Source organism: Eulemur rufifrons, chromosome 24 (genome assembly GCF_041146395.1).
Source record: "Eulemur rufifrons isolate Redbay chromosome 24, OSU_ERuf_1, whole genome shotgun sequence".
NCBI classification, from domain to species: domain Eukaryota; kingdom Metazoa; phylum Chordata; class Mammalia; order Primates; family Lemuridae; genus Eulemur; species Eulemur rufifrons.
Genome location: NC_091006.1, coordinates 10,509,298 through 10,522,362, shown reverse-complemented (window position 1 = coordinate 10,522,362; position 13,065 = coordinate 10,509,298). Strand labels below are relative to the sequence as shown.

The 13,065-nt window shown below is 55.3% G+C and overlaps 1 protein-coding gene across 1 annotated transcript; it reads left to right on the top strand.

The window, feature by feature from the left end:
• Positions 1-8,926: 8,926 nt before the first annotated feature.
• On the top strand, positions 8,927-10,907 carry GPR4 (G protein-coupled receptor 4). The gene has a single exon (XM_069457714.1). The coding sequence runs from the start codon at positions 9,567-9,569 to the stop codon at positions 10,653-10,655; it is 1,089 nt and encodes a 362-aa protein (XP_069313815.1). The 5' UTR covers positions 8,927-9,566; the 3' UTR covers positions 10,656-10,907.
• Positions 10,908-13,065: the final 2,158 nt, after the last annotated feature.

Here is a 13,065-nt window from a genome sequence, read left to right as displayed (position 1 = left end):
TTTCTGCCGCTCTTGCATCAAAGCCTCTTTCCCCACCCCCACCTTTTAACCTTTCCCTGTGGTCCGATTTCTGGGGAGGTTGCCCAGCGCTATTGAAGCGTCCCTTTCACCGGGGCTCTTGGTGCCTTTTCGCCCTCTCGTGGCTAGCCTCGGATCTGCATGGAAAATGTGCCTAGAAAGTTCTACTGGGAAAGTGCTGGTGATTCTTCACGTGGGCCCCCCAGGGTCACTTTCAGCCTTTTGCCCCCTGCTCCGGGTCCTGGGAGACTGCCCTGTGCGGACTCCATCCACACGGTCGGTGGAGAGAGCTCAGGGAATTTATTTCCCGGGCCCCTCCTGCATCCTGCAGGCTGACACTGACACCTGTCCCCTATTCAGAACGATGGCTTCTCTCCATGCTCAAGCTGTCCCTGGAAACTGGTAACACGTTCCCTCCTTGTCTCTTCCGCCCCCAGGGTGGCAATGCTTGGCTTTCACTGTGGCGGATCCCTGGTGCCATCCCATAGTCCATCGGTGCCCCCACTGCAAACTGTCCCTTCATAAATGCTTGCAGTTAAACTCTTTGAGTCGCTACCTGTTTCCTGCCAGGACCCTGACTTTACGGCAGCGTAAACTTAGGTGGGGAGAGAAGGGGACCCTAAGCCCACCAATGGGCACTCGGAATTTCTCTTTAGGAGGAGTTTGTGTTGACCAGGGGGCTGACGGGAGGGGTGTGGGGGGCTTGTCTTGAAGCTGTTGGATTTATACGGGGTCATTTGGGGGAGGGGCTCAAGCCTTCATGACGCCTCCCTTGACGGCTGGCTTGAGAAAGGGTGCAAGGAAAATAACCTTTATTCCCGGGTGTGTTGTGTGGGTCCCTGGTTAACCTTCTCACTTGCTCTCTCTCAAGATCCCTTAGAGGAAGGGGGTAATATGGTCCAGAGAGGTGAAGTCACCAGTCCAAGGCCACACAGCAAATGATTATAATAATAGCTACCTTTTCTTGTTTGTTTGTTTTGAACTGTACGACTTCATTTATGTGAAATTCTAGAACAGAAGTACTCTCTGGTGAAAAAGGAAAGAACAGAGTTGCTTCTGGGGGTGAGGTAGGGTGTATGGGCTGAAAAGGGACCCAAAACAATGTTCTGAGATGATGGAAATGTCCCATGTCTTGATTTAGGTGTTTAGTTACATGGTGCATCCATTTGTCAGCACTCTTTGTACCATTCCCTTAAGATCTGGGTATTTTAATTTTAACTAATTATGAACAAAAAAGAATTTGTGAACCTGATAGCTGGCATTTTTGAGTGCTGTATGCCGGATCTATCCAAAGCCCTTTGGCCAGTAATGAATCCTCATGACCAGTTTATGAAGGATGTGATTATTATGATAATAACAAAACAATAAGCCAACGTTTTTGGAGCATTACCATTCACTTATCCACTCCGTGAAAACTATGTGTATTTCACACCTAGCATGTGCCCCGCAGTCTTCTAGGCAACAGACACACAGCAATAGACAAACCAGGCACAAAAACACGATGCCCCTCCTAGGCGGAAGGCAGATAATTAGGAAAAAAAAAAAAAGTGAAATATAGAATATTAGATGGGGACAACTTCTATGGGGGAAAGTGAAGCAGAGAGGATAGAAAGTGTCTTGCATTTCGGTGGCGTGTTTTACAGATTTGTTTGTATTCATGCCAGGGAAATGATACCCCCATGAGAAATGGACCTTGAGTGACAGCCTTGACCCATGAGGAAACTAAGGCACTGAGAGGTCGCTAGCTTAAGATCTGACCAAGGGACAGGCTGCAACTACGCCCCCCTCCCAATGCAGAACGTTGATGACCAGGAGGTTAATGACTTAGGCCTGAGGTCTCTAAGGGAGGAAATGGCCCTGCCCAGGGAGGGTCGGTGAGGGAAACCCTCATGTGTGGTTGGAGGGAGGGTAAGCAAAGGGGTGAAGGAGCGGGCCTTGCAGCTGGGGACTTCGACGGAGTGGGGGGTGTTCCAGCAGCTGGTGAGCTTTACCCAGGGCCGGAAGCCTTCAGTGGGGGGAAGACCTAAAGGGGTTAAGGGGGGAGCGGCAGAGGAGGGGTTAATGGGGGCGGGCCTGGCCGGGGCGGGGCCTTGGCTGGCGGCTCCAGCCAGGGGCCGGGAGGAGTCGCCTCCGTCCTGCCCCGCGGGGGCGCCCGCTGGGTCCCCGCGCCGCCGTCGAGCCCGGAGCCAGTCGCGAGAGAGGCGCCGCCGCCCGCCCCGTCCAGCCGCCGCGCGCAGGTAGGCGCCGCTCGTCCCGCCGCCCTCGGCCCCCGTCTCCGCGGCGCGGGGCCGCTCCTCTCGGCCCCCTCGGGGGCTTCCGTCCCTTCCTCGGCTGCCTCAGTCTCCCGCGCAGTCCCGGTGCCCGCCCCCTCTGGTGCCGGCTCTCCTGGTGTCCTGGCGGCTGACTTCGTCTCTGGGTCTGTCTCCATCTCTCCGCCCGATGTCTGCGACGTCTCCCTGTGTCTGTGGTCCCTCTGCCTCTGGACGTGTCTCTCCTTCTATGTCTCTGGATGTCCCTGTGTCTATTTCTTTCTCTCTGCCTCTCAGCCTCCGTCTGTCTCTGCCTCTCTGTCCCTTGTCCCCCTGTCTGTTTGCCTCTCCCGCGTCTCCTGTGGGACCCTCAGTCTCTGCGGATTTCTCCGCCTCTGTCTCGGTCTCTCCTGGTCTCTGTGCGTCTCTTTGCCCTTTCCCTTCCTGTCTCTCTGGCTCTGTCGTCTCTCTCTCTATTGCTCTGTCTCTGCCTCTGGGTATCTTGTACCCTGTTTTGGCACCTTCAGCCCCGTCGTCGTCTCCTTCCGAATCCTCAGCATCCCGGAACTTTCCTCCGGGCCGGGGAGCTGCTTGGCAGTGGGGTAGAGGCCAGTAGGATTGTGACCTGGGGAGAGTGACTCTAAGTGACACTGTGACCCCAGCGTCCCCTTCGCAGAGTCACCCCACTGCTCCTGAGGTCGTGCCCACCCCACCCTCAATTTCAGGAATTTCTGGCTGGGGGGGGGTGGACTTCCTCCCCCACTTCCTCCCTTCCAGGATTTGGCTGGGTCACCATTAACTCTTTCCTACTTTGGCCTCATTCCCTTACTCCTTGAACTGGACATTTCCCCAACCCCACAACCTGGGTGCGGGACGGCTCTAGAATTTCTGGGAAGCATGGTTGTGGGATGTGTGTGTGTGTGCGTGTGTGTACACACTAAGCCGGACATGCATCACACATTGCGGGATTTGTTTGGGGGCACAGGTGGAGAGGATGGGGCCGCAAACCCCAGTGCCCCCTCCAGGGCCCACCACCAACCCTAGTCCTCCTGAACCCATCAAGAGGGCCCCCCCCACCCAGCTCTGTCTCTGTGGATGAACTTGACTTCAGGTTTGGGGTGAGAATGGGGGAGTTCTCCCTTCTGGGGGAGGGGAATCCCAGCAAGAGAGAGTGACAGAACCGAGAGGGGACTCCTGGAACTCTGTGGATCATATAATCAAGAACCCTCCAATGCGAACATCTTTGAATGGAGGGACCCAGATGTAAGAATGATGAGAGCGGACTGGGCATCTGAGATCCGTCAGATCCAAGATCCTTGGGATATTCAAATCCTTCAATCCAAAAAGAGTAGTGTTGAAATCTTGGCACTTTCCGGTGTTCGCAGCTGAGAGCTCCACAGGGCTTGCAGAAAGTTGTCTAGGCCAAGGCCCCCCACCCCATTTTACAGATGGGGAAACTGAGGCCCAACAGCCAAGTCCCAGCAGTGAGTCAGTGCCAGGCTGGGGGGTTGGGACTCCAGTCCAACTGAAGCCCAAATCCTGAGAGCTGGCTTCTTTCGCTACCACTAAGTCGGATTAACTTGGGCAACGAGGTCTGAGGTCTTCACAGTCAGGAGGGAGAGATGCCAGGGTGAGTACGGATGGCTGGAATCCAGAAGGGAGGGTGTAGAAGCAGAGAAGAGAAAATATTTCTAAAACCATGGTGGTGGGGAGGGAGAGGGGGCAAACCTTGGTTTGGGTGGAAGGGGTGGAGTTTCAGAGAAGGAGGGAAGAGAGGGAGAGAGGTGGGGGGAGCTGGGATTAACTCCCGCCTGTGTCTCCAGACCCTCCCCACGAAGCCCACTGTTCCCTCGGGACAGGGCCTATAATTTGGTTTGTGTCTAGACAAATAATAACTCAGCTGGTGTGAGCAGGGAGGGATGAGACAGGGCCCTCTAGGCGAGGGGCAGAGAGGCAGCCTGGCTCCGGGTGTCCCCCTGGGTAGTGAGAATTTAGGGGACAGGGAGAGGTGGTGACTAACTGCTCTCCCCCACCCCCTGTCCCCCACCAGCCCCCGTGAATCCATAGTATCTTAGAATTCTGCACAATCTTAGAAGGCCGGCTGCTGGCGTGTTAAAAAACAGAATAGATAGGGGAAAATAGGAAGTGGGGCTCACTGTATTTAGAGTCTGTTCCCATTTCTGTAAAAAAGAAAAGGGAAATATATATTCGTGTTTGCTGGGGAAAGATAAAAATCACCGAGAGTTTAATAATAGATTATGAAAGTCATACAATGTTAAAAAAAAATCATAGAGCGTTCTAACAATAGAACTTTCAAATCTTGGAATGTGAGACTCCTAGAATATTGGAACCTTAGAAGGGTAAGCGCTAACAAAGCCACAGCGATAATAATAATAGAATGGGAGAAGAGTAAAGCTCTAGAATGTTATAATAAAACGTTAAACTGTGAACTGAACCAACGACAGAAATCGAGCGTTTGAGAACCCTGGGTATCTAGAACGTCAGAGAGGTAGACTGAGGACTTTAGTATCTCTTCTGGGCAGTGTAGACGTGGGGGCCGGAAAGAGACCCCCTCGGTAGAAATGGGGAAACTGAGGCCCAGTGAGGCGGTCAGGGTGGCCTGACTGCCCCCTGGTTTCCGCCTGGCTGCCAGGGCACCAGGTGGGGAGCGAGGCACGGTGATCACATTTCGTCCCTAATGAGCAGACCGGAGCTGGCCGGTCCCCTGGGGATGACAGGGGGAGGAGGAAAGCTGGAGCCCACAGAGGAAGGGGGAGGCAGCCTGGTGGCTTGGGGACAAGACTGGTGAGTGGACCGAGGGGTGGCAGGGGGCTGTGGGGGTTATATCACTCCTCTCTCTTGTCCTCTCAACCCTCCAGGTCCTTTAGCCTTGCTGGATTTGGGGGTGGCTGGTGGGGCCCAAGGACTTATGTGGCCAGAGCAGCTGAGGCCTGAAGGCGGGGGGCTGGGTCGACTAGTCTTTCCTGTCCCCTACTGTCCCTCCGCCCTTATTTCTCTTCCCTGACCCTCTGCAAGGGGCCAGCAGGGACCCAACAGGGGGGCCTGTGGGACAGGGAGATTCTGGTGGGTTGTGAGATTTGGAGGTTCAGCCCCCCAACAGAGCCAGAGTCAGGGTCACAACCTAAATCCCCACCAGAGAGGGTCTTGATGCGGGGTGGGGTGGTGGAGCTGGGTGAGAGAACCAGGTATGGAAGGTCTTCCTTTTTTTGTGGTGAAAAGGTTTGTATCTTCCAGCAGAGGCTCAAAGGGGTCTGAGACCCCCTAGAAAGACTTGAGAAAAACTGTAGAGTGCAGGAAGCAGGGAGAAAACAATTCAGGGAAGGGGAAGCTGTTCAGCTAAGGGCAACAGGAGGTCTGCCTGGTCTTGACACATCATGTGACTTAGATGACTGCCTCCCTGGTCTGGGCCTCAGTTTCCCCATCTGTACCAGGAAGGGGTCAGGAATTGCCTTGTGCCCCCAGCTGCCACACATAGGCCCACTGCATTGTGGTATTCCAAGAGTCTGAGGTTCCCTGCTGACTTTTGGGGTGTTGATGGCTGGCAGATCTCAGGTCGGGGAGAAGAGGGGGTGGTCTGAGAACCCCTCCCCTAGGCCCAGCACCCCCAAGACACAGGTGGGTTGGGAGGAGGGGCAGAGGAGGGAGGAGGGCTGCCTGTCTCGGTCCCCCTTGAGGAAATTAGCAATGGGAAGTGTATTTCCTCTGGCTGCCGGAAATGTCTCCAGCCTGTGTACCAGCTCCAGCCTCAGCTGAGCCATGGGGTCAACAGAAGGTGGGGCAGAGGGGACCCAGGTCTCGGTGGCTGCCTCCCCCCCATTAAGAACTGGCTCATTTCTTGTCCCAGCTCTCCAGTGCCCAGAGAATTATAAGAATTATTCAAATACCACACATTATATAGATGATATCACATTCTACCAAAGATTTTCATATCTGTGATGCGATTAGTATAAAGGTTGTGTTCCCTTTTACAGAAGGGGAAACTGAGGCTCTGGAAGGAAACGTAATTTCCTCAATGTCACAGGAGGAAGGAGGGAGAGACTGAGGGGCAGAGAGAGGAGGAGAAAGAGGACGGAGGAGATGGGAGAGGTGTTTTCAGTGACTCTGTCCCGGTGGGACATTTCCATTTGAAGGGATCGCACCAGGAGCGAGCCCCTACCCATCCTGCCTCCACAGGACCCAGAAGCCTCTGTCCATGGTGAGGCTGGGGTGGGGGCAGCGGCTCTGTCTCCGAGGGCCCCACAGGGGGCAGGACTTACCGAGCAGGACTCAGCCCTGACCTTTCAAAGTCAATTATGAAGCCCAGATCTGGGCTTTTCATCTCTCCCCCGCCGCCTCTTCCCCTGGGTCCCTCCCACCCCGTCGGAGCTGGAGCTGGAGGTGGCGCCGCCTCATGCCGAGAGCGCGTGTTTCTCCTCCCTGCCTCTGGCCTCTGGAAAGCTTCTGGAACGACTTCCGTTTGCAGTCATTTATTGAGCACCTCCTGTACTCTGGGCCTGTCCTGGGTGCTGAGGATACGGCAGTCAACAAGACACACAAAGTCCCTGCCTGGCTGGGACACCATTCTAGACAGAGAGACAGACACAGACAGACAAGATACAAGGTGATGCGAGGAGAGGCTCCTGCAAGGGGAGGTGGGCGGGACTTTGGGTGGACAGGGGCTCCCTGGGGAAGTGACGGAGCTGAGCGGGCTAGTCTTAAGATGTGAAGGAAGAATATTCCAGACGGATGGAACAGTAAGTGCAGAGGTTTTGAGGCTGGAAAGGTCATTGGCCTTGAGCCTGCCCAGCTGGGGAGGAGAGGTGGGCAGGGTCGGCTGGGCTGCCCAGGCCACACAGGCAGCGCCTTTTCACCTGGGCAAGGAGTTTGGACTTTACTGCGAGCCCATTTGGAAGCCACTGGAGTGTTTCAAGCAGAGAAGCAACAACAGCTGATCTCCGTGTTAGAAAGATCTTTCCAGCTGCCAGGTGCGAAGTGAGTTAGTTGAAGGAAGCCAGAGTGGCAGCCGGGAAGAGCAGTGATGATGCTACCTCGAAGGTCTGAGCAAGTGGCGATGGTGACGCAGAGGGGACAGTGGCAGGGGTTTTAGAGAGACACGCAAGGACACGGGATTCACTGCGGAGGTGGAGCTGAGAGGACTTTCCCATGGACAGAGGCTCAGGCATCTGGAAGGGTCCCATGGGCCTGCTGTGTGACTTTGGGCCGTTCCCTTACCCTCTCTTGGCCTTGGTTTCCACATCTGTCCAATAGACTCAACTAGTGGTTTCCAAAGTGTGCCCTGGGGATTCTTCGGAGGTGGCCTCCCCGCCCCCACTGCGTTTCACCCAGAGCGCAGGGCAGCGTCTCCTTTGCACTGTCTCAGGTTGGGTTTCCAGTTAAGATCTTGTTTAAACAAAAAAGTTTCACATCCAGAAACACTAAATCCTTGCTGCAATGGCTTCAGAAGGTGCCTGGGATGTGGGTGTTTGCTGTCCTCTCTGGGACTGGGTTCATGCCTGTCCTCCACTCTGAGCACGTGGACATTCCCAGAACTGAGGGGGCAACAGGCTCAAGGCTCTCACTCAGGAAAATTGGAGGGGAGAGTGAAGAGGCAGTGAAGGGAGTGGTCCCCAAGGTGGGGGACTGCTGGCGTTGACCCCAGGGATTCCCCTTGCTCCCTGACCTTGAACCAGCATCTCCTGCTCTCTGTGCTTCCCTTTAGCTCTCTGTAGCTATGGCTCCCAGTCCCCGCTGTCAGCCCAGGGCCCTTTTCTGTTAGGTTATCCTCGGGTGGGAACTGCAGCCCGGGCTGGAGAAAAGGGCTGGGGGCGGAGATTTTCCCTCTCCAGTCATCAGGACCTTGGACAGGTCTCGGAACAGCCCTGTGCCTCAGTTGGTCAAACAGGGAGAATAACTACTTTCCTCATAGGGTTATTGAAACTGCCAATGAAACAATGCCCGTAAACGTGCTTAGGGTTGGCTTTGCTACGTAGTAGGGCTCAAGAACTAGGGCTGAAGGGCTTAGCTGTTATCATCATCATTGTCAAGAACGGGACATGCTGGGTTGGGAGTGGGAGGGCGGTCCCAACCCTGGTCCCATCTCTGCGCTGTTCTGCATCTTTGAGGTGGCCCAGCCTCTCTGGGCCCCTTCCCCTCCCTGTGAATTCATAGGGTTAGACTAGTCTGACATTTCCTGAAGCATATTTGTACTTGTTTTATAGTTTCTGGAAGAAAGCTCTAAAATCTGAGTTGGGTCTTTATTTTAACATATATCAGGGAAAAATATGCCTGGCACCTCAAATCTGTGTGCCCAGAGATCTGCTGCTTAGGATGGGACTCAAGGGGGCATTGTTGGGGTGTCCACCCTCGGTGGTCCACAGGAACGTGGGGTGAGGGGATGGATGTAGGGAGAAGAGGTCAGGGACGTCTGTGACTCCCCTCACTGCTGTCCTCTCTCCCCACAGGCACTGCACAGTCAGCTGTGAGGCGGGGCCACGTCATCCCAGCCCCTCAGACCCCACCAGGCCAGGACCCAGCCAAGTCCCTCCCCTGCCCCCTCAAATTCCCCCTTCCATCCAAAACCCTCCTCTGATCTGGCCTTTACTCACCTCCTTCCTGTTTCCTAAAATCCCTTCCCACAGTCCCCAGACCGAGCCTTTCCTCTCTGTCCACCCCCAACAGGGCACCTCCTGTTCCGTAATCACCTCCTTGGGTACTTTATTCATTTCCTTTTATCCCACTGATGTCCTAGGAAATGCCAGCACTCCCACCTGCATTGCCTGGTCTTCTCAACACTCCCTAACTGTAGTCTGTTCTGTCTCAACACTGTCTTGTATATTTCCTGTGCCTTCTAGAACATTCCACTCCCCCTGCCATTACTTCAACACCTACCACACTTACTTCCTTGCTCCTCTACCAACATCGTCTCACCACTGCCCACTGGTGCTTTCATCTATACTATAAACACTGTCCTTGGCCAATTTTTGTGTCACCCCCCATTTGTGCCCTGATTGGGTCTATAAACACCCCCTTGACAAAGCTCTTTATTAATCCATCGTCCAAACCTCCCTCCCGTTGTAACCCTAGTCCTCCTCCAACCTTCCCCTCTCAGGCGCTACCCTTCCCTGCCCAGCCTGCCCCTCGGTTCACAGTCAAGCTCCTGTCTTCCCTGAGGGCTGCCTCCCACCATGCTCCCCTGAGCCTCCAAGGAAGGGGCTCAGGGGGCCCCATGGCCTCCCGCTCCCTGTGGCCCCACAGCCCCCGTGGGCCAGGGGAATTGCCTAGAAAGCCCCAGTGCCGAGGATGGGCAACCGCACGTGGGAGGGCTGCCACGTGGACTCCCGTGTGGACCACCTCTTCCCGCCGTCGCTCTACATCTTTGTCATTGGCGTGGGGCTGCCTACCAACTGCCTGGCCCTGTGGGCGGCCTACCGCCAGGTGCGGCAACGCAACGAGCTGGGGGTCTACCTGATGAACCTCAGCATCGCCGACCTGCTGTACATCTGCACGCTGCCGCTGTGGGTCGACTACTTCCTGCACCACGACAACTGGATCCACGGCCCCGGCTCCTGCAAGCTCTTTGGGTTCATCTTCTATACCAACATCTACATCAGCATCGCCTTCCTGTGCTGCATCTCGGTGGACCGCTACCTGGCCGTGGCCCACCCACTGCGCTTTGCCCGCCTGCGCCGCGTCAAGACGGCCGTGGCCATCAGCTCCGTGGTCTGGGCCACCGAGCTGGGCGCCAACTCGGCACCCCTGTTCCACGATGAGCTCTTCCGAGATCGCTACAACCACACCTTCTGCTTTGAGAAGTTCCCCATGGAAGGCTGGGTGGCCTGGATGAACCTCTACCGGGTCTTCGTGGGCTTCCTGTTCCCCTGGGCTCTCATGCTGCTGTCCTACCGCGGCATCCTGCGGGCCGTCAGGGGCAGCGTGTCCACCGAGCGCCAGGAGAAGGCCAAGATCAAGCGGCTGGCCCTCAGCCTCATCGCCATCGTGCTGGTGTGCTTCGCGCCCTACCACGTGCTGCTGCTGTCCCGCAGCGCCGTCTACCTGGGCCGCCCCTGGGACTGTGGCTTCGAGGAGCGCGTCTTCTCGGCCTATCACAGCTCGCTGGCCTTCACCAGCCTCAACTGTGTGGCGGACCCCATTCTCTACTGCCTCGTCAACGAGGGCGCCCGCAGCGATGTGGCCAAGGCCCTGCACAACCTGCTCCGCTTCTTGGCCAGTGACAAGCCCCAGGAGATGGCCAACGCCTCGCTCACCCTGGAGACCCCACTCACTTCCAAGAGGAACAGCACGGCTAGAGCCTTGGCTGCTGGCTGGGCGGTGGCTCCGTCCTCCCAGGGGGACCAGGTGCAGCTAAAGATGCTGCCACCGGCACAGTGAACCCCGACTGGTGCAGAGCCCCCAATCCTCCAGTCTCATCCCACAGTCCCTTCTCTCCTGGTCTGGTGTATGCAGATTGTATGTAAATAAGGCTCTGTTAATATTCATAAGATTACAAAAACATAGGAAAAGAGTGAGGTTAGTGTGTCACTGGTCAGCCATCATCCTCCACCATGACCCCCTAACAATTCAGTGCAACTGTGCCTAGCCCTGTGGTGCTGGTGACACAGTGTGACGAACGACAGCCCTGGCCCTGCTCTCATGGGCTCCCAGACCCCATCACAGTCTGGGAGTCATGGAGGGCTTCTTGGAGGAGGGGATGAGTAAATTAAGTGAAATATGTGGTTTCCAGAAGGTAAAGATAAAAACAGAAAAAGATGAGAATTTTCCAACAAGTGGGCAGAAGTCTGTGACTCAAAGGGAAGGTGGAAGGAGAAATTCACTGGATCAAAGTCGTTATGTTTACCGTTGGGAAGGCCTCAGGTCATACCGGGGAGAGAGTATAAGACGGGAATTCTAAGGTTCTAGAAAAACAGCATTCTCCAAGTCAGGACTGAAGACGAAGAGGGAGAATGTCAGAACCCAAGTGACAGGCAATCAGGCAGACTGCCTGGAAGAGGTGCAAGTCCGGCAGGCTTGGGAAAGAGGCTCGGGACAAGAAGAAGGGTAGGTATTTATTCATTCATTCCACAGAGATTTATGCCTGCCACTGTGCTGGGTGGGGCTGGGGACACAGCAATGGCCAAGACAGCCCTGGCCCAGGGCTCACGATAAACAAATAAGTAAAAATAGACATAATGTTTGGAATTGCTAAATGTAAAGGGACAAAGTAAAGCCAGTTGAGGGGATAGAGGGTGACTTGGAGTCTCATCTAAATAAGGACGGGGGAAGGCCTCCCTGAGGTGGCTTTCCAGCAAAGACCTGAAGGAGGTGAAGTGGTCAGCCCTGTGGCTGTCGCAGGAAGAGCATTTCGGGCAGAGGGAACAGCAGGTGTGAAAGCCCTGGGGTAAGAGAGTGTCTGGATTTTGAGGGACAGCAGGTGAAGCAGTGTGGCTGGGGCGGAGGCGGGGAGGACGAGAGGGCTGGGAGATGAGACCGGGGAGGGCACAGAGGCAGATTGTGGGGGGCCACGTAAGGCCCACTGAGGACTTTGCCTTCTTCTCCAAGATAAATGGGAGCTCAGCAGAGGATGGATGTAATTTGACTTAAATATTAACAGGATCCTGCCAGCTGTTGAGTGAGGAAGAGAATATGGGAGATAAAGACAGAAGCCAGGAGCCCAGTGAGGCGATGACTGCAGGAGTCCAGGCAGGAGGTGCCGGCGGGTGGGCGGGGTGGGTGGTGCTGGTGGCTTGAGCGTGGATCCGTGGTCAGCTTTACGGTTTATTTTGAAGGAATACTTTGATGGGGGCCTGTGGGACTATGTAACATAAGCCCCTTACCCATTCTGGGAAAAGGGTGACCAGGGGGCCTGCAGAAAGAGCCTCTGGGAAGGATCCCAGGCACTAGTCCAAGACGGTCACCAGAGAGGCCAAGCGACTAGTCCAGGGTCGCATGGCCAATGAGTCAGCACTTGGGCCATCCTGGGCTCCCTCTCCCCTCCCCATCTCTGCCTCTGTTCCCACGCCCCTGCGTGGCCAGGGCTGTCTGCTCTGGCTGATGGCTTCCCCTCCCTCCCCTGGCCACAGGGGTCACCAGGAATGGCCATCATTCCAGAACTGGGCTGGAGGGCAGGGGAAGCACCCACTCTGGACAGACCTCGTCCCTCCGGGAATGTCTCCTCCTCCTTTCTTCCTCCCTGTGTGTAAACAGGCTCCTGAGATGTGCAGATCCTCTCTCTCTCTCTCTCTCTCTCACACACACACACACACACACACACACGCTTCAGAAGTTCCCAGAAGAGGCTCCTGGAAATCTTTCTCAGAGAAAGGAAGAGGAGGGAGGAAAGAAATGGGAAAAAATGCACTTAATGAGGAAAGTGATTTCTTCAGGGGGTGCAGGAGGTGGAGGGAGTGCTGAGATGCAGGAAGTCTGGGCTTCGGTGTTGGGGGCTGGAGAAGGGAGGGAGGCCTGGTACCCTGACTGACTGCTATAAAGCTGCTGGGATGGAGATGGAGGGCCTAGAAATGTTTTGAACATAGTTTCCCTGGGAAATCAGATGACAGCCCGGACACTACGCCCTCCCACCAAATGCTCATTCCCATTCATTCAGTACATATCGAGCACCTACTGTGTGTCAGGCATTGTTCTAAAAGCTGAGGAAATACCAGTGGATTATACAGAAAAAAATCATGCACAAGTTTGGAAGTTTCCTAAACCCCTGATGGGGGCCCTCAGCCCCACAGTAGGTCCTTCAGCTCCAGGCTCTCCTTAAGGATCAGGAGAAGGCCTTGGCCTAGGACTCAAGAAA

Excerpts from the sequence above, each read along its gene's own strand:
- GPR4 (XM_069457714.1), top strand. The coding sequence starts at position 9,567 with ATGGGCAACCGCACGTGGGAGGGCTGCCACGTGGACTCCCGTGTGGAC.